The 19,342-nt window shown below is 51.8% G+C and overlaps 7 protein-coding genes across 7 annotated transcripts; 3 read left to right on the top strand and 4 right to left on the bottom strand.

The window, feature by feature from the left end:
• Positions 1–291: 291 nt before the first annotated feature.
• On the bottom strand, positions 292–2,677 carry SEPMUDRAFT_149598 (S-adenosylmethionine decarboxylase proenzyme). Its single transcript, XM_016905651.1, has 2 exons — positions 2,460–2,677; positions 292–2,397 (listed from the first exon to the last, which is right to left on the bottom strand). Exon 2 carries the CDS (start codon positions 1,988–1,990, stop codon positions 428–430), a length of 1,563 nt encoding a protein of 520 aa, XP_016759803.1. The 5' UTR covers positions 1,991–2,397; positions 2,460–2,677; the 3' UTR covers positions 292–427.
• Positions 2,678–3,448: 771 nt separating this feature from the next.
• On the bottom strand, positions 3,449–7,768 carry SEPMUDRAFT_66840 (SNF2_N-domain-containing protein; the record flags this gene model as incomplete). The annotated part of the gene is made up of 2 exons (XM_016909767.1): positions 4,664–7,768; positions 3,449–4,627 (listed from the first exon to the last, which is right to left on the bottom strand). Exons 1-2 carry the CDS (start codon positions 7,553–7,555, stop codon positions 3,449–3,451), a joined length of 4,071 nt encoding a protein of 1,356 aa, XP_016759802.1. The 5' UTR covers positions 7,556–7,768.
• Positions 7,769–8,468: 700 nt separating this feature from the next.
• Positions 8,469–9,775, bottom strand: SEPMUDRAFT_133689 (uncharacterized protein; the record flags this gene model as incomplete). Its single annotated transcript, XM_016902577.1, has 3 exons — positions 8,469–9,145; positions 9,386–9,649; positions 9,723–9,775. 3 exons carry the CDS (start codon positions 9,773–9,775, stop codon positions 8,899–8,901), a joined length of 564 nt encoding a protein of 187 aa, XP_016759801.1. The 3' UTR covers positions 8,469–8,898.
• A 27-nt stretch (positions 9,776–9,802) lies between these two features.
• SEPMUDRAFT_66837 (glutathione synthetase large chain) lies at positions 9,803–11,629 on the top strand (the record flags this gene model as incomplete). Its single annotated transcript, XM_016909766.1, has 3 exons — positions 9,803–10,104; positions 10,244–10,319; positions 10,376–11,629. 3 exons carry the CDS (start codon positions 9,803–9,805, stop codon positions 11,534–11,536), a joined length of 1,539 nt encoding a protein of 512 aa, XP_016759800.1. The 3' UTR covers positions 11,537–11,629.
• A 2,509-nt stretch (positions 11,630–14,138) lies between these two features.
• Positions 14,139–15,148, top strand: SEPMUDRAFT_45953 (uncharacterized protein; the record flags this gene model as incomplete). The annotated part of the gene is made up of 2 exons (XM_016908979.1): positions 14,139–15,015; positions 15,075–15,148. Coding segments are annotated over 2 exons (951 nt in total), but the record flags the coding sequence as incomplete, so codon positions are not given.
• A 2,094-nt stretch (positions 15,149–17,242) lies between these two features.
• SEPMUDRAFT_45354 (uncharacterized protein) lies at positions 17,243–17,557 on the top strand (the record flags this gene model as incomplete). Its single annotated transcript, XM_016908963.1, has 1 exon — positions 17,243–17,557. The coding sequence occupies one exon, from the start codon at positions 17,243–17,245 to the stop codon at positions 17,555–17,557; it is 315 nt and encodes a 104-aa protein (XP_016759798.1).
• Positions 17,558–18,249: 692 nt separating this feature from the next.
• SEPMUDRAFT_149595 (uncharacterized protein) lies at positions 18,250–19,328 on the bottom strand. The gene is made up of 2 exons (XM_016905650.1): positions 19,098–19,328; positions 18,250–19,002 (listed from the first exon to the last, which is right to left on the bottom strand). Exons 1-2 carry the CDS (start codon positions 19,258–19,260, stop codon positions 18,767–18,769), a joined length of 399 nt encoding a protein of 132 aa, XP_016759797.1. The 5' UTR covers positions 19,261–19,328; the 3' UTR covers positions 18,250–18,766.
• Positions 19,329–19,342: the final 14 nt, after the last annotated feature.

Below are 19,342 nucleotides of genomic sequence, written 5' to 3'. Positions count from 1 at the left end.
TGTTTTGTCATCAACTCGTGTGTCGTATCAATTTCATATACCTTATCCATCGATCTATCGGATACATCGGTACATCCCAGCAGTAGTGAAATGCATAAAAAGCATCAAAGGAAGTCTGCCTTGAAACAAGGGAACCACACCCAAAAGGAGAAAGGAGAAAGGAGGCAAGAATGGCATTTAATGATATTACATATTGTCAGTGTCGCACTGAACTCTGCCGGGCAGGACGGGGGCTCGTCAAGAAGAAGGAGAATTGATAGGTTCTGCAGTAGCTTTTCAGAGCAAATGATCAAATAATCACGCATGTACCTTATCATTGATTGCCTACAAGATTTTCTGATTTTCTGACCAAGGAGATACTAAATTCATAATCTTTTGTGATTTAAATCAATCAACATCATCCTCCCTCCTTCCTTTCGCCCCCGGCTTATGGGCTATGCTCTCCCAGACGTGGTGCGCCACCCTTCCAGTCATCTCTTTCGAAATATCTGAAAACGAGCTCGTAGCCTTCGAGATCGTGCACCACGCGATCAACGCGTCTGTACCCCTTGATTCGGTCCATACGCCTGTCGTTTCTGGCATTACCGTTTTCGAGACCTTCCTTCGCCTCGAAGAGGGTGACACTGAAACGGCCAGGTTTGAAAATGCCCACCACCTGCTGAACAACATCGACAGTCGTGCGGCCACTGTGACGCGTTGGTACATTGGTCTCAAAGCTGGCATAGGAGCATTGTGGCTCAGGTGTAACATGAACAGTCCAGTAATGAGTGTTCTCTGCATCACCAGGAATCGGAACCACTCCGTTCGCAGAGTAGCCACATGGCGTGAAGAGATACGAGTCGATGCGCGCATCGGGGTATTTCGAAGCTGGGTACACGTCGACCAGTCCGCAAGCTTCAGTGACCACCGTTCCGAGAGTGTGGCCTTCAGTGCTGAGCTCTTCTCCAAACGTCAATGGCTCGTCTTCTTCCGAGCTCAGATCCGAGTGCTCCTTTGCAGTCTGGGCAAAAACATCGAAGCTGGCATCATCGCTTCCGCTTCCTGTAACTAGCGTGTTACCGGAAATGCTTGGGTCGGAGCCGTTGCGCTCTTCAATGACTCCAAGGTGCGAGATGGCGTCCTTGCGAGCCAAGTGAGCGCTGCGAGCGTTGTCTTGCGCAATGGCGCTAGCATCCTCAAGGTAGAACTTACGAGCGTTCTGCTCTTCCAGATCGGTCATGAGAATCTCCAGAGTCTCATCACCTGCCTCGTTCTCCGGCATGTGTCTTCCTTTCTCGGGCAGAGTCATCTGCTGGGTTGGCGTGTGGAAGAGCTCACCCTGTGGAGTCGAAGGTGGAGTGAGCTCGGTTCCTGGACCAGTGATGTAGAGATACCAGTGCTCGCCATTCATCTTGCCAATCATGTATGCACTGCCTCCCAGAAACATCTTGTCCAGGTATCGTACTTCATCACGCCAACTGCGATGTGGTCCCTTCTGCTGGTCCGGAAACAAGAAGTTCTTACGACTATAAAAGACGCGGTGTGGTTTAGCAGCCACGGTCGTTCCCCCGGGCAAGCTAGCTTGGACGGATGGAAATCCAGCCTCCAAAACCGCAATCTCCAGCATGCGTGGGAGTCCACGGAGCAGAGTGGTAGTGCCGCAAGTCTTCAGCACGAGTTTGTGTTTAAAGACGAACATGCTCGACTCCGAAAGCAGATAGGCATCGACATTTCCCGACTCAATGACCGAGAGAACCTTGCAGTTCACGAGGTCGAGCATTTCCTTCCATGTGTCCTGAGAGACAGCCTTGAGGCCATTTGGCGCAGCAGACGCCGGCAGAGCCTTGTCAGATTCCGTGAACCATACTTCTAAGAGCTTTTCTGGTCCTTCAAATGCATTGCTGGAGTCAAGATCGAGCGCAGTAATGTCTCGATTGATGGTCCAATGTGGTGTACCACTCAATGACGAAGGCGAGTTGGTGTAGTTGGGTGGAATTGCAGTGTTCACCATCTCCAAGCCGGTCTCTTGTGATAAGGACTTTGAGGGGTACGGATATCCTGACCTAGGCGTGCGAATGCCCCCTGTGTTGTGATAGCACTATCTGCTGCCTCAGCGACTGTCGCGGTTTTGTCTGAGGAGAGAAGGCCCACACCCTTCTGTCTTGAATGGAGGCTGGCTTTCGCCAGCAGCAAGCAGTTGTGAATATGTAAGACGACCGTAGTCGACGTTAGGGAGGTCTCGTGCAGAGGGCAATAAAAGAGCTCTTGCGGCGCGGAATGGTGCCGACTATGGTCTGTTCGTCGTGAAGGAGTCTCCGATACCCGGCGGAAGTATCGGGTCGAGTGTGGTTATGGGCGCAATGGAGTGGTGTGGACGGAGGGTAGATTGGTACAGCAAGTAGCTGGTGTTATCTGGGCCTTTTCCAGTTTCGAGTCAGCACATGATGCCACATTTTCAGGGCATGGAGAGCATCTCTCACTTCTGGGGCTTCGCGAGGGCTCGTAGAAGGTCTTCTGGACGCATAGATGGGTGGAAGGTGTTCAGAGGGAGTCTGTCATCGAACAGTCGATCACGATCTGCTGCGTGGTGATGATTCTGCGACGCCTCGTGAGCACAGATGAAGGTGGAGCTTTTCCCAATTTGTGGTAGCGGATAGCGATCACGGTGTGTGGAATGCGGTGTTAGGTTGCAGTTGTGGTAAATGTGGTGGGCGAGAGAGTAAGATTGAGAGTGAAGAAAGTGAGAGTGGTGCAGAGAGTGAAGAAGGGTAAATTTTGGTTGATTGTCATTGCCAAGTCACGGACGTGGCGCAGGCGGCGGGCCTCGCTTCCCGCCTCGCCCTACCGTGACACCTTCCCCGACCCTCGTGAAACTCGCCAAGTTTCATTCTACTCGACAGGCCTCTTTTAATTTTCTCTACCTCACCTCACCTGATTCAAGCAGTCACCGCTTGGGCTGACATTTGGTCATCTCACATGTTTGATCCCCTATCTGGGCCTGATCTTGGCCCAATTCCGCCGTCAATATTATGAACCAGAGCCAGGACGAGCCCCTGACGACTCCTCATCAACTTCACTGACTGGCCTGCATCGAAAGTGATAATGGGAGGTTGAGCCATCGATGGGTAGGAGGGCTCCAACAGGTAGAGCTTGTCCAAACTGGCCGTCCATCGATGCCCGAGATGGACGCGAATCAAAGAAGACATCTGGGAGATACAGCAATGGCAATGGGGCGACTGAAGGAGTTCTACATCAGAGGGGAGAGGTACGAAGAAGGCGCGGAAGGGGAAACAAGGTGTAACAGTCATCAGAACTTGTACGAAAACATCATCAGAACGATTGCTGCTGGGTATCTCTGCGCGCGAAAGCGAATATCTTCCTTCCAAAAAAGGACTTTGTACGTCCACGTATCCTATCATCACGCTCTTCCGCCCTCCCACGCTTTCGACTCAAAATGCAGACATGTGCTTTAGAATGAAGAAGGCAGACCGTGCGTGCCTGGCTGCGCGCCTGTGGACGAGGGACGAGCAGCGCTTCCATATTGTGACTGGTGCGAGCTATTTGGGACCGCTGCTGGAGGTGGTGGCATAGTCGCTGGCGGATTGCGGTTCTTACCCACAACTGGCAGACCATGTGGTTGCACTGGCTTGGTCACCATTTTCAGCCTGATGGGAGGCCTGTCCCGAGCAGGTGTTCCGGCGAATGTGAAGGCATATGGCGTTGATCGAGGCAGTGCAGCTTGACTTGCCGACAGTCCAGCTTGACTTGCCGATTGTCCAGCTTTGGCAGCTTGCTTTTCATATTGCCGCATGTTCCGACGCATTGCAAGCTCTTCCTTGACCTCTCTCTGCTCCTCCTCGTTCAGTGGCTCATCAGCAGCGTCCTCTTGTAGAGTCTCGATGGTTGTGAGCTTGCGGATCTGCGGTCCAGCGTAGCTCTCGCCATCTTTGAGCTGCCTCCGGAGTATCTTATGCAGCACGGCCTCGTCTTTCCCGAGCCACTGCTGCAGATCATCCTGTGGTGTCTCTTTAGGCTCATACAGCCAATCGCCGGCGGTTCCGAACGCAATCCGGCGTGGGTTCTTCTTATCTACAACTCGCTGTGTGAGTGACGTCTTGAACATCTGTTTGTCGTAGATGTTGTCCTCGAAAGTACCGCCAATAATCAGACGATACACAAACACTGGCTTAGTCTGACCTAAGCGATATGCACGGCCTACAGCTTGCTCTTCATGTGACGGATTGAAACCAAAGTCGAGGATGACGACGCGGTTCGCTCCTTGGATGTTCAGACCGACTCCAGCTTTAGTGGACATGAGCAAGACCCCATTCTCACTTTTGTGGAAGGCATTGATGATGGGCTGGCGTTTCGATATGGCTACACTCCCATCGATACGACCACACTGAATATGAGATTTGCGGAGAAGCTCTTCTACGTAGTCGAGTGTAGGAATGCTTCCAGAGAATACGAGTATCTTGTCGTGGCACTTTCCAGCGTGACGGATGATGCGGAGGAGCATTAACATCTTCATAGAAGATTCAGCTCGAAGGTTGTCGTCTATGCCGGCGACAATGTCCTGCTTGACCTTGTTGGAAAAGGCCAGTGATTGGATAGCTTCATCCATATCAAGGTCTTCAAGGTCAATACCCTCAGGAGATGGAGTGCCAGTGCCGCCATCACTGACAGAGGGCGTGGACTCTCTCTGCAATGTCTTCTTCGTCTGATGCATCAGAAGCTTGCGCTTGAATGCAAGTGGATGATTCATCAGAAGAGTGAGTGCTGCGAGCCATGCAAATATCCTTGTCTGGCTCACGATCTTGTTGAGATTGCTCTCGTCCTTGCTCAAGGCTGCGAGGTACTTCTTGTATGTCACCCGCTGGATATCAGACAGTGGCATTATAATCACGAACTCCAGCTTCGGTTTGAGCGACCCACGCAGAACGTTAATGTCAGCTCGATGCACCTTTGGCTCAATTTGATTGCGAAGCACAGCAAGCTTCTTCAACATTCTCCGCACATCGGAAGGCTCACTGTCTTTGCGATTGCCTTCCTTGATCGGGTTGGAGTAGGTCTGATTGAACCACGTTTTCTCGCCCAGGTAGTTCGGCGCGGCGAATGAGACCAAGGAGTAGATCTCGTCAACGTCGTTGCTCATAGGAGTACCCGTAAGACCGATCCTGCTCTCGGTATGAATGCTTTGCGCAGCCCGAGTCACTTTTGCCTTGGGGTTCTTCAGGCTGTGGACTTCATCGGCGACGACTATCTCGGGTCCCTTGATCAAGTATTTGTCGAGTTTCGTGCCGAACGGTGCAAGCTTGGCTGCAGGTTTTCGCTTTGCTTCAGCTTCTGGGTCTCTCCAATTGGCATACCTTTGGAACAAGCCGTAAGTCATAAACAGTATACCACCGATATTGAACCAACCTTCGAGCTCGTCGATAGTCTGTTCCGGCCTGCGAGAAGGTACGCTTTCGACTGTAAAGATGTTGGTAAATACGTGGGGTGCCCATGTTCTGATCTCTCTGCGCCAATTTTGGATCAGAGCAGCGGGCAAGATGATCAGCATGCGCAGTTGTCTTTCCCGAATATCAGGAGGGCGCAAGTGTTCTGGCACTTGCTTGTAGACGCGAGGATTCTCCGATCGAGTAGCCTCGTTGAGGGCGACAAGCGTGGCAATTGTTTGCAGCGTCTTTCCAAGGCCCATGGTGTGCGCCAAAATGCAGCCTTGCCCGCCGTCACTCCCTTGCGCTGTGAGCTCACGCCACATGAACTGGATACCTTCGATCTGGTGCTCTTTGAGAGCACTTGCAATTTTCTTGTCGACAAAGATGTAGTCTTCTCCATCATCCAGAGATGCCAGCGGGTTGATGGCAACGGTCGAATTGCTCGGATCTGCCTGTATCATAGCTCGGAGCTCCTTGGAATTCGAGCCTTCGCTTTGCATCTCCTTGAATTTCTGCTGGCGGCGAAAAGCTGCAGCCTGGGACTGTTCTGCATTGGCGTTGAGCTTTACTATCTTCTGGTTCTTCTTCCTGGGAGTGCCTGCGAGCCGCCCATCGTCCAAGTCCGATGAACTCGAAAGGTCGATAACCTTAGTGAGTCCTCTGGAACTAAACCGACCCGGCAACGACTGCGACTTGCTTTCTGGGGGCCACAAACCAGGTGTGTCCAAGTACAGGGCGAGCATCTGGCAGAAATACCTTATTGAGGCCTCGTCGCTTATAGCAGATTCCCAGTTGATACTTTGGCGGCTACCATTGAAATATATGTCCGGTTCACAAAAGTGGAAGGCCAGGAAAAGTTTTGTCGAGAGTACCACGACCTTGTCTTGATCACTTCCGGAGAAGTCTCTTCGGAGGACTTTGAGGACATTCCATACCTGTTTCCAGTACCCATTCCTTTTCAAACCAAGCATACTTTGTTTGATATCTTCTCGCTGTTGCGGTATCAACGTGGCGAGGAGCTTGATCAGTATCCGCTTTCTGTCGAGTAACGACTTCAGCACATCGATGTCCCAGGTGGCCACATCTTGCGCGGTAGCACTCTCGGGCTCACCATGATATTTGAGGTCGTGCTTCTTGCTTCGCTTTGATTTTCCAGGAGTCGAGTCCGAAGATATGACGATAGCGTCCGCAGACGAACTCATAAACGTTCGAGACTTCGACGGCGTCCTGTTCTCCTGCTTCACTCGCTTTTGGAAGCCAAAGGAATTTGGGCTAGGCAGAACTTCAGACTCTGTGCCGCCGCCCGTGTCTGTCAACTGTGTTTCATGACGGCGAGCGTTACTTTGTCGAGCTGTGATGCTAGGAGATGAGAATTCAGGCTCGTACTCTGAATGCTCAGACTCTACAGGCGGGTCCAGCATTTCGTAATCCTGCTCGGCGGTTTCTGACACATCCGCTTCTATTGGTGGATTGGGTGACTCTGCTAAAAGCGACGCCGAATCATCGAGGAAGTCCGCATCTTCGTCCTGTTCGGAGGCTTCGTCGGATGCATCCTCATCCTCGTCCTGTCCTGGGCCCTCAAGCGGCACCGGGCTCTGTTCGCCTTGAGCAGAGTGAAAGTCATCCTCATCGGCTCCAGGATCTGGCTCTACGCTAAGCCTATCGTTGGGGTGAATCAAGGGCAACTTTTGTGGTTTGCCAGTATTAGTAGATTTGGGTCCAGGAAAGTTGCGTTCACCATGCTTAATGATGTGATGCGGCTCTCTTGTCCTTTGCCATACGTCAATCTTCCATCGTTCTTCTTCGATATCCTGAATAGTAAGGTCCATGGCCTGGCATTGCTTAGTCACTTCCTTCTCCGTCTGCCACTCGTCTCTATGCATTTCTTCTTTGAATTTGTGAACACGGTGCTCGAGATGTTGGATCCTACGTTCCGCGCCCTCGATCAAACCGTCGCGGATCACACGACTCCGGCGTGTCTGCCTCCAAACGCTCCATGCGCGTTTTTCTTCTCTTACGGGCAGGAACTTCTGCTTCCATGCACTTGCAATGTCCGTCAGTGCGGCGTCGATGACACTTTCAAGGCGAGCACCGGATAACTTCCCATCTTCTGCCTCTGCTTCATCTTTTTGCATCTCCAATTGTAATGATGCCAGTGAGCCCTCGGTATTGGAGGCGCCATACTCCGGCAACAACTCGTCGCTGTTGGTAGACTTGTACTTAGTAGCCAAAAAGTCCCACTGGCCGCTGTTAGAATCCGCTGGCTCTCCGTCAATGCTGCCGTAATCGAAGCCAGATTCAAGAAACGCTGCGTTCTCTCGTTTGGATGTGCACCGATTACTGTCTTCACCGCATATTTGCACCACTAGGGCAGACTGTGCCTTGTCATCCTGCAACAGGTTCTCGTTGTAGGGCAAGATAGCGATTGCATCATGCCCGCGTCGCTTGATATGCTTGACCGCCTTACTGTCTGACTCTGCAACGTCCAATGCCAGAAAACGACGCATTTGCCTGTACACATATGCGCTCTCTCCGGCGAGCTGATTCGTAGCCTGGAATTGAAAACAGGTATCTTCTTTCTGGAGGACCTGCGAGTCTTTATCGTCTGAGGGCGAGTTTGCAAGCTCGGGCGTGTTGGGCCTCGACGCAGGGTTGCTCATCATCCCGCTTGGCATCTCTGCAGCACAAATCTCCTGTCCCATCCTCGTTTTGCCGAAGAAGATCTCGTCCACTGGCAGTCTCGAGTCGCGGAGAAAGCTTGCAGACGCCGGTAATGGCCGTGGCTGTATGTCCGGCTCAAACGTCGACAGCTTCGAGATATCGAGCTTACGGCGCTTACGACCACTACTGTCCTCTACCTGCACATCACCAGCACGCTTCGTGCTTGGATTGGAGATAGGCACGGATAGTACTGGCTCCTGTTCCGTCGTAGGTAGCACAGATGGCGTCGCAGCTGTAGAAATGGGAGTGCGCGGAGCGCCCTCCTTCTGACATGTTGCTGATTGCGCTCTCAGTTTTCGTATACAGTGTTTGATTGCACCTCGTTGGCCCAGCGACTTGATACCGCACTCATCTCGGAGGAAGCCAGTATCAACTTCTTCGAAGAGCATAAATCCACACACGTCGTTTTCCTCGATTTTCTGTGCGAATGCGTTCATGTCCGGAAGCCGTGCATTCGGAATGTCATCAATGAGTACCGGCGCATTGTTGCGAAAGCAGTCAGCCACCTGCAGGGCAGTCCAGTGCCATGGGTCAGAAGCCATAGCGCCGGTGTTTCCAGAAAAGCGCTGCTGGTGGCAAGAATAATGATGTAGGTGATTAAGTTGTCGTGTGAAGTTTTGAGGTATTCGTAGCGGTGATGACTAGGTGACGCAGTAGAAGGTCACGTGCTGATAGGATTGCGCTGTGCAGCAGGTAGACTGTGTGTGAATGATGATAGTGCTCGAAACAATAGCGACTTGCGAGGCAGTTGCGATTGTTATGACGAACACCGCAAGCGAAGCTCATCTAAGGAGCGCGCGCTGATGTCGTAAGTCGAACAGCTGGACGCGTCAGAGAGGTCTGCAGGACTCCTGGAAAGTTGTCCACAGGCGAGAACGCGGAGCTCGTGGAGGATATCACTCAGAACACAACCTGAATAGACAGTGTGCACCAGTCTCGTGTCTTCAACCTTCTTGATACCCACGAGGACAGCCACTAGCATGAACTCCGGGTGTTGGTTCCAGCTGGTAAGACAAATAGCAGAGTGCGACCATCCGTGAGGGAAGCCCAATAGGCTCTCTTTCGTCCTCGTGTAGCAACGCAAATTGTTCTCTGGTCACTGGCTGCGCGTGTGGACTACAGCTGCGACTTTTGCCCACTTCAAGACTCCTTGATTTTTTTCTTCGATAGCCTGGAGGGATGAAGATCTCTCGATCCGGAGATCGGTATCGGCACAACTCTTGCTCGCTCCTCTGTCATGTTACGTGCAGAGTACTGGCATGAGCCACACAGATAGCGTCTTGTTCGATGTCCTCCTGCTCCTGTTCTCGTTGCGGACGTGCTTGACGGCTATTCGAATCGCGGACGCTGAGTCGTGCTGCACAACTTCGGCGTGAAGGTCTCGTCGGTTGGGCAGAGAGTATTGGAAATGAATGTACAGTCCAAAGTGCAGTTCTCGCCGTGATGCGATCAGCAGCTCACGCTGTGTGAACGGCGCGTCCCAGGCCCAGGAAGATCGTGGGGTCCAACTGGAAGTTGAGATGCTTAGTAAGCAAGAATGGGTTCTATGCCTGCCGATCACGGCATTGAAAGAAGACCCACTAGCCTCTGGGTAACGTTGGAGGCTTCAGAACATTCTCTTGCGGACTTCCCATACTCTTCTTCCTGCGGTACAGATCAAGATGTCGACCAGCATGTATCCCGAATACCCTCCAGAGCTGAGTGAAGACCAAAAGTCCTACTTGTTGACGAACCTCAAAGATTGGTCAATAGCCCATGGCTTGGCTGTAAGACCAGCACCGGGATATGTGCCAGCAGGACAAGATCCTTCGGGGGCATTGGCGACAACAGCACCAGTCACTCTGTTCCCTAGTCTGTTCCCCAGACTATGCTTCGAGCAGGCCAAATCTGTAGCGAAAGCATACAATGAACTCTACTCGGCAATTGCCAGTGATGAGGAATGGTTGACTGGCATCGTTGAGGAGTAGGTGTTATCCATATCGATCCTCACTTCAACGTCTGCGTGCATGATCGCTGCGTGCTCACTTCGCAATGTATCACGGAATGCCTCACTTTGCTGGCAGGTGCGGCTCAGCTGGAATTAGCTGACGTGCTCTTCGCAGACTCGTTGAGATTGATGACTTTATGGCGGGACTGTGGAAGATACATCAAGCTGTCAAGGCAGAGGGCTATGTCCAGGTAAGACGCGATGTGTTGATCTCACTCGTGATGATACAGTATTGATATTTGACCAGCCTTTGGCTCTGGGTCTCTTCCGTTCAGATTACATGGTGCATGTCGATCGAGGTAGCACATCTCAGCCTACAGTCAAGCAGGTCGAGTTCAACACCATCGCGTCCTCCTTTGGAGGTCTTTCAAGTCAAGTCTCTGGTCTGCATCGGCATCTCCACAGCATCGATGCCTATCCTGACGAGATTGCGAGCAGTGTGAATGATGCGGCACTGCCTGCTAGCAGCTCAGTGCCCTCGTTAGCAAGAGGCATGGCTGCAGCCCACAAGGCATATGGTATCTCCACAACAGGACTACCAACGTGCGTGATTTTTCTCGTTCAGGATCCGGAACGGAATGTGTTCGACCAAAGACACCTTGAGTATGCTCTCAACGAGAACCATGGAGTGCGGACCTTCCGTTTACCTTTTGGACGAGTTCTGCAGGATACCCAGGTCGATAGCAACCGGAAGCTCATCTATACGCCTCCGCAGAATCCGGCTAAGCGTTACGAGGTCACTGTCGTCTACTTCCGTGCAGGCTACTCACCAGATGAGTACACTTCCGATGCTCACTGGTCTGCCCGACTGCAGATTGAGCGCAGCACCGCGATCAAATGTCCCACAGTTCTCACACAACTTGCCGGAACCAAGAAGGTTCAGCAAGTTCTTGCCACACCTCACTCGCCCCATCTCGCACGCTTCCTGCCGGACCACAATCAAGCATCGGAAGTGCTCAAAACCTTTGCGCCAATTTATCCTCTTGACAAATCCGAAGCCGGCATGGAGGCTCGCAGACTCGCTCAGCATCCAGAGAGCGCGAGCCGTTATGTCCTCAAGCCTCAGCGTGAAGGAGGTGGAAATAACATCTATCGCAAAGCCATCCCACCGTTTCTCAAGGACTTGGCCGAAACGCATTGGCCCGCTTACATCCTGATGGAAATGATCGAGCCCCCTGCACAGTCGAATACCATCTTCCGCAATGGAGAGACGCACAGTGGGGGCGTGATATGTGAGCTTGGAATCTACGGCGCATGTCTTTGGCAAGCTGGGACAGGTGGAAAGAGAGAAATTGTCGAAAACTTCGAAGCAGGATACCTTCTACGCACCAAAGGCGATCAGAGCGAAGAAGGCGGCGTGGCTGCAGGTTTCGGTGCTGTCGACAGTCCCTGCTTGGTGGATGTGTAACTGCAGCAGCAGCAGCCTCATCTGTAGCGAACCGGTTTCAAGTACCGGTATTTCTGCCGTACAGTTGAGATCCAACTACATAACCTACCTTACCTCACCCGTCGTGCAGGTGCCAACCCCAGACTCTACCTTTTACCTCAGACAGGCAGACTTTCTCACCTTACCAAAAGGCTCGTAGAAAATCGGTCTCGATAACGACGATGTCGATAAGGTAAGATAAGGCGTTATCGTGCAAGATGTGCAAGACGTTTCACGTCCCAGGTACATACACGCACCTTTCTTTTTAGTCTACACTCTTGCAGAACTTGAGACACTTTCTACGCTTTCCGAAAAAGAAAAAAAGAAAGAAGAAAAAGAAAAATGAAAATGAAAAAATAGGAAAATGAAAAAGGTTCTCCGATGAGATCCGGTCTAAGCAAGATGGAATGTTTCACCTTTAGGTACCTCCTATGTTCAAAGACGTTTTGATACACTTCGATTTCTTGAGGAGGTAGGTAGGTACCTAGGCAGATCCGTAATCGATAGCCATACATATCGTCAAGCTTCCCTCAGGTACCTAGACGATATCGAGGAACGAAAAAGTACGAGTTTATATTTAGCTTTTTTATAGAAAGTTGCTCATGAGCATACCTAGGTACCGATACCTGTACCTTACCTACGTGTACCTATAGTGTATAGACAATGTCTGTGCACGAATTTCTCACACGTCCTTATGTAGGTATCGTAGTCTTTGTAACTTGAACGGTGCGCCCAGGAGGCAGATCGATCGGGACGACGGGAGGCGTATTCATTCATTCACGGGCAGAGCCGTCTTGAGCGTTTGTAATCGGGAACTCTCCATATTAGGTGACGAACGGACGGGCGATGAAATGACTCGGTGAGGTGGGAACGACGGGAACGCGATGCATTCCCGCGTGCAATTCATCTATACAGTACCTACCTCCTGCCTTATCTCTGTGATAGGTACATGTAATATTCAATTGTTTCCACCAAAGAAGCTCTGTGCGTCGGCGCGTATTGCCAAGAGAAAGAAAAGCTCAGGTACAGGTAGGTTGGTTCCTCTCAACACGTTACACGCGCGTCTTGTCAAAGCACGCGACAGACACGCGTTCACGCGTAAAGTGCATTCATGTGCATTGCGCGTGCCCGAGCGTGAATAGAGTGTGGACACCTCATACACACCATGCAGTCAGTGTAATACACTTTTTTTTGTTTTGCGGCCCGCAACCCGCTTTTGCGCATATATTGAATTTGACACATCCCGACAGGGAAACTCTAAAATGCACACTTCACATCCCTAATTTCCTTTTTTTTTCGTTCACTTCCTTCTCACCCCTGCCACTACAAATTTCCTTTCCGCCGACTGCCGCAGACTTTGCATTGTTTATTATTGGGCGGTTTCTCTTTTGGGCACCGCACCGCCTTGATCCATTACCGTCCCCCCGCACTGAGGATGGATGATGAAGCAAGTTTTTGACTTTTTTTTTTTGTTATTGTCGTCGTCATCTTTTATTATGTGGGGGGAGTGAGGGGTGAACAGGGTGAGAGACTGTGATGAGAGAGTGAGAGCAACTTGCATCGACTGTGCATGTAGTCATTCAGCGCCGGAACGAGGACCGATATGCGCTGTCAGATCTGCAGGCTTTACGACGATGATGTGTGTGCTGGATGTGCATACTGCAGCCAATCCCAACCGGAGATCATTTCATCACTCCATTCCCCATCAATCGATCAATCATGAGCAGGAGAACAACGAACAACGAAAAAGTCATGCATCGTCATTACCTAGCCGTGTGCGGTGTAGCAAGAGAAGCCGGTCGATTCGTACAGGTAGCGCTCACCCCCCTCCCCCCCTCCAGAAAAGCCAAGCCCGCAAAGCAAGCCTGCTCTCTCCCTGGTGGTGTGCCCTGCTGGCTGAGTATATAGTGGTAAGGTAGGTAATAGTGCACACTCCCATGGACTTCCTATCCTAGTAACGAGGCTATAACATGCGCGGCTGCACGCAACCGCTGTGAGCGGGCTGTGAGTGATCCACTTTCTCGATCTCTAGTCAAGTTTCTTCATCATGACTCAAGCATTGCGCTTGGCTACGAACTCTGCCGTCTCCGTGCCGAAAAGAGCAAACAGGAACGAAAATGCAGAGGACCAATCGATGGCTGTGCTTGCAAGCCCGACTCAAGTCCTTTCATTTGTTCAAATCTGTCGAAAACTAAGAGTCTAAGTCCAACTGGGCCGACCCTGGTTCACATGTAATTCTTTTTCGGCTCATGGCAGGGTATCATGATATAGACGCCCTTTCGCTCATACGCTGCTTTGTCATTTGTTCTGCTGCTGCTGCTGCTGATCTTTCCCTCCGCCCTGGACCGAACGACACTGCCACTCGTTCGTTCGTTCGTTCGAGAGAGTAGTATCACGCCCACCCGACGTGGTCTCTCTCACACCACTGGACTGCCGATCCACCTTTCGGACGTGATTCTTTTCGATGCTGAACTAGCAGGAGACGAATTATAGGTAGCCATTGGATCTGGAAGGATGTATTGAGAGACAGTTCAACGACGGCTTCACTCTTCGTGCTTGCAAGAAATCCTCTACGAAAACGAATATGCGCCTCCCGCATGTGGCAATCAGTCTGCTCTGCGCGCTGTCATGCGCGGAGCAGCTGGGCAGGAGGCCGGCACTGCAAGCTCGACAGGACAATGTACCGACAACCACCGACGGTGTGGCGAGCACGACTCCTCCGGACCAAAGCATAGAAACATCGACTCCCACGATATCGCCAACTAGGACACGCGAGACGGAAAGTGTCCCGACTACGACGCAGATATCTGGAGATGGAGAAGTGACTTCTGCCATCACTGCTGTTCCTATTCCCACGTCAACTGCGACCAACAGTACGTCGAACGGCACGATTCCGAATGGCTCAGATTCCGATTCGAACCAGCTTCCGATCAAACCTGTCATCACCCCTGCGCTCGGTGTCGCTGGTGCTCTCCTCATGATATCGGGATTGGTCCTGGCTTTGGTGGGCATCAAACACCGGCCAACACAGACCTTCCTCAGCACGTCTTTGTTGATTGCGCTGAGTATCGAGGTTCTGATCATATACCTCATGCGGCCGCCCGTCTCCAATACCGTTCAAGGAGCCTATGTCATCGCGGGAGCTCTGGGAGGATGTGCATTAGGAGCGCTCGCATTGATCTTCAGGGAGGTATCAGAAGGGTTCGGTTGTCTGCTTGGAGGGTTCTGCTTGGCCATGTGGCTTCTGGTCTTGTCGCCGGGAGGAGTCATCAAGAACCACGTTGGCAAGATCATCATGATCGGACTGTTCTGCGCGGCCGCTTCTTCACTGTATATCAGCCGCTTTACGCGAGTCTATGGCATCATTGCCTGTACAGCGTTCGCGGGAGCGACTGCGTTCATCATCGGTCTTGATTGTTTCAGCAGGGCGGGTCTGAAAGAGTTCTGGATGTACATCTGGGGTAAGCATCATGTTGTGTGTCCTCATATGCTACCCGAAGTGCTAATGTTAGTTCGACAGATGTCAACTCGGATGTATTCCCTCTCTTCACAGATACATATCCCATCAATCGGAACATGCGTGCCGAGATCGCAGCCATCATCATCATCACCTTCTTTGGAATTCTGTCGCAAATCAAAATATGGCAAATTGTCAAAGAGCAAAAGGCCAAGCGCGAAGCCGATCGACTTGCAGAGCAAGCGGCGAGGGACGCTGAGGAAACCGAAGTGGGACGCGATATTGAGGCGCAGGTTGCACGGGAACGTGGAAATTGGGAAGGCACTTACGAGACCAAGAAGATGGCCGACGTTCATGTTGGTTCGGTGTCGGAGAGTGAAAAGGGCTCCAACAGCTACGAAATGTCTTCATCCGGGATGAGCGAGAGGTATTGCCCGTTTCCCGTGCCGAATTCCGACTCGGCTGCCACCGACGGCTCGGGGCACCGGCCAGCGTTATCGAGTCCTCAATCGGCTTCAAGTCTGAATGTGCCATTTGCGGATAGCAGCAACCGGAGAGCATCGCCAGGACCTGGTCTGCCGCCTCTCGGTTTCGACTTTGAGAATGGAGTGCCCACTACCAATGCGGCATTGCCATCTACAAGAGCATCCTCGTCTGCTTCACCAGCACTAGGTATCAGTCAAGCTGGTAGCAACGCAAGCAGCACTGTGGATGTTCACTTGGGCGAGAGGAGGACAGACGCGTCCCTTTCTGCGCAGAACGCCGTGGATGATGAGCAATTCCCAATGGAGGAGGAGGACGACGACATCGCCTCTTCGATTGCCGCCACAGCGGCTGAAGCTCCTGATATGGATGCTTTATCAATGCGGCTCTCTCGCCCAACATCAATGTACATGTCCCACGACCACGACACGCACCAGGCAGCGACTTCACAAGTCTCGTTAGTGGAAGACGACGACGAGGCGTTATGCCTTCCCGGCAACAAGCCCGATGAAGCTTCGAGGGCGGGCTCGCCAAAGCCGCCTGGTTCGTTACATACCGGTGACGAGTCGTACTTCAGCGGCGAAACTACTGATGATGCAGGCGGGCAAGCCAATCTGAAGGAACGTTTGCCCAAGAAGATGTCGAAAGCGGCTTCGTCCTATAGACTGAATGAGTGGGCAAAGGAGGTCAGTCGCGCTGAAGCTATGCCCGTCGAGGAGGTGGAGGAGCACACCACAGACGCCGTACAGGTCGAAACCACGGACGCAGCAGCTGCCGCCAGAGCTGAAGAGAATAACGCAATACCGGTACCTCCAGCACCTCCCAAACCCAAGCAAGTGGCTCGAGCGGCGTCAAAAGCGGAGAATCTTGGCCGATCCAGCAGGCATCTGAGTCGCATGCCGTCTGGTATTGCTGCTACGCCAGTCTACGCTCATAGCTCACGGGGCAGCGAGGATAGCTGGAACGTGCCGCTTGCGAAGCGTATGAGCAGCAACCCTGCTTTCATCTCGAAAGATCCCATCGCTGAAGAAGCCATACGGCATGTCTCCTCTTCCGATGTGCTCAGCGGGCAAAGATTCTCGCCTTCGCCCACCCAGCAGCTCAACTCCGCCCCATCTAAAGCAACTTATCTCCCCGAAGCAGCGCAAACTGAAGCCACCAAGAGTACAGATCTGCTAAGCGGGCAACGCAGCTCGCCTTCGCCTTCGCCCAGCCAGCAGCAGCAGCAGCTCAGTCCACCTTCGCCCAAAACGAATCTTGTCCCAGAGGCAGCGCAACCTACGTCTCCCAAGAATATTGCCCGAACGCAGTCCAAGGATCGCTTGTCACAAATGCCACGAAGCATGTCGAGCATGTCCAATCTTCTTGATGCGAGACAAGACCGCCTCGACGCGCGCCTCACGACCACATCTTTCATGACACCCAGGATTGACGTGCCCCCAGGCCCAGCTTCTCCCTCTTCCGGTAGAAGCATCACAAAACCCGACGGCTCTCAAGGAAACCCGAGTTCCAACAGCTCGATCTCGGACGCAGCCGGACTGCCATTGGACGCTTCGCAGGACGAAGACATGACGCTCTCGGAACGCAAAGCTCTCGTACAACGCAAATCCATGCTCACTCTCCAACAACAACAAAACGCCGCCGCCGCTCACGCCGATTCCCAACAGCGCCGCATCTCCTCCCGCAACGAAATCCCCGACCCCTACCGCACCTCTCTCATCTCCCCCACCAAACAACAACAAATCCGCATGTCCAACCCCCTCTACGACTCCCACCAGCCCCGACGAGCCAGCAGCCACAACGTCGTCAAACAAGCTCTGAATTGGAATCAATGGCGCGACTCGACTGCCCAAGCCGGTGCACAACGCAGCCCCATTGTGACTAGTGACGCGCACGGGGATATGTTACGGGCGGCGAGAATTCAGGCTGAGGCGGAGGCCAAGAGGAAGGAATTGCTGTTGAAGCGGAAACAGGAGCAGATGGATCAGCATATGCGCATGGGGGGGTTGCATGATGCTCATCGCGCTGCGTTGGCGAGGATGCAGAGGAAGGTTAAGGAGTGAGATTACTTTTGTGATATGGTTGATATAGAGGAGGGACTGTTTCTGGATTACTAACTAGGTATGACTGGTATGGGTATACCTGACATGTGTGGCTTGACGACGAACGACGGGATGGGATGGGAAGGGATGGAATGGGGTATATCACATCGACATCACTGCCAGCCATTATTTACATGAAACACGACACTACCAACAACCAATCAACCAATCAACCAACCAACCAACCAACCAAAGAAACACGATGCAACAACAACAACCACAACAATATACTCCAGATACACTTTTATGATGATACCCCCCTCTTTTTGAGAAAGATAATGTCTTTTTTTTGGATGGATGGATGGAGAGAGAGAGGGAGAGAAAGAGAGAAAGAGAGAAAGAAGAGAGAGAGAGAGAGAATTATATAATGTAGAAAAAATGAATCTTGAAAAACCTACCTAAATATTTCCAAACTTCCATGTATCCTTGAAGTGAGGTCAGATGAGGTACAGGTACACGTATCTTGAGTGATGAAAAAAAAGGTGGGTGATGAGATGAGATGCGGTATAGTGTGATGAAGGTGATATTTATGTGACAGGCAGTGAATTAAGGTAAAAACTTCAAGACATAGGCTCTAGGCCACCTACCTACAGCGAAAGGTACCTTATTGCACCTAATTCACTATTTTCCGCTGGCTTTGATTTAGGTATCCTGCTTTGCCTTCTTTCGTCCCATTCTGTGAGGTGAGGTGAGGTGAGGAGGTGGGGAGAATGATCTGTCTCGCTTCGTCTTTTTCTTTTCTTTTCTTTTCGCTCTGCCTTGCCATTGCATTGCCTACATTATTCTCCTGCTGCTACTGCTGCTGCTAGTATTGGCTGGCTGTCTGTACTTCGTTGACAGCAAGTACGCATGCGTGCAAGCAAAATACGCACACACGCACATCTCAGGAAGGTGATGGATGTGCTCTCTCTCAGAGATCTCCCCCACCCTATCTTCCCCCCCCCCGGGCGAGAGGGCAATTTCTGATTCTCGTGCGTAGTACCCATTTGAAACTCATCCCGAGCTGACATTTGGGAAGGGGGTATCGAATGCACACACACACAGAAAGCGCCCGATTCCTGACATCAGAGAAAAAACACCGCTTTTTCCCTTTTTCTTTTATGGCGGTGTCCACATCTTTCAAACACTGCTGACCTTATCATTCGCTTGTTGTTTCTCTCTCTTCTCTTTTCATCGTTTTCCCGCCTTCTTTTTCAACTTATGAGCAGGAAACTCTTTCTGATTTCGCGGTCGCGAGCGCGAACCTCTCAATTTCGAAATCTGTCGCGCTTTCCTCGCCTCTTGCAGCCGTGCGACTTCGCGTTTGCTTTTTCGGGGCTTGGCGTCGTCGAGCTCCATTTCGTTGTCCTTCGTCGTCGTGGTGGTGGTAGTGGTGGAGGTGGCTTCCTTGTCGGCGTCTTCGGGTTCTGTAATTTTTTTTTCGTGTGAGTTGCATGCACTCACACCTTGACATGGTTTGTCTGTAGGGGAGGAGGAAGAAGAAGAAGAAGAATCTGCTTACGCTCAGGCTTGTCCTCCATCACCAATTCTTTCGGCGCCTTGGCCAGTTCGAGCAGCTTTGCATTTTGTCGTTCAATGCGAGCGGTCTCTACCGGCCCAAAGACTTTCCTCTTCAGCACCTGGTTGTTCTTCTTGATTGCGCTGGATCTGGAGCTCTTTCCCATGTTGGCGATTGGTGTGTTGTGCTTTCCGTCACAAATCAATCGCACACACACACACTTCTTCTTCTTCTGTAGCAGGTAAGGA

Source organism: Sphaerulina musiva (genome assembly GCF_000320565.1).
Source record: "Sphaerulina musiva SO2202 unplaced genomic scaffold SEPMUscaffold_6, whole genome shotgun sequence".
In the NCBI taxonomy this organism is placed as follows: domain Eukaryota; kingdom Fungi; phylum Ascomycota; class Dothideomycetes; order Mycosphaerellales; family Mycosphaerellaceae; genus Sphaerulina; species Sphaerulina musiva.
This window is presented reverse-complemented; position numbering and strand designations above follow the sequence as displayed.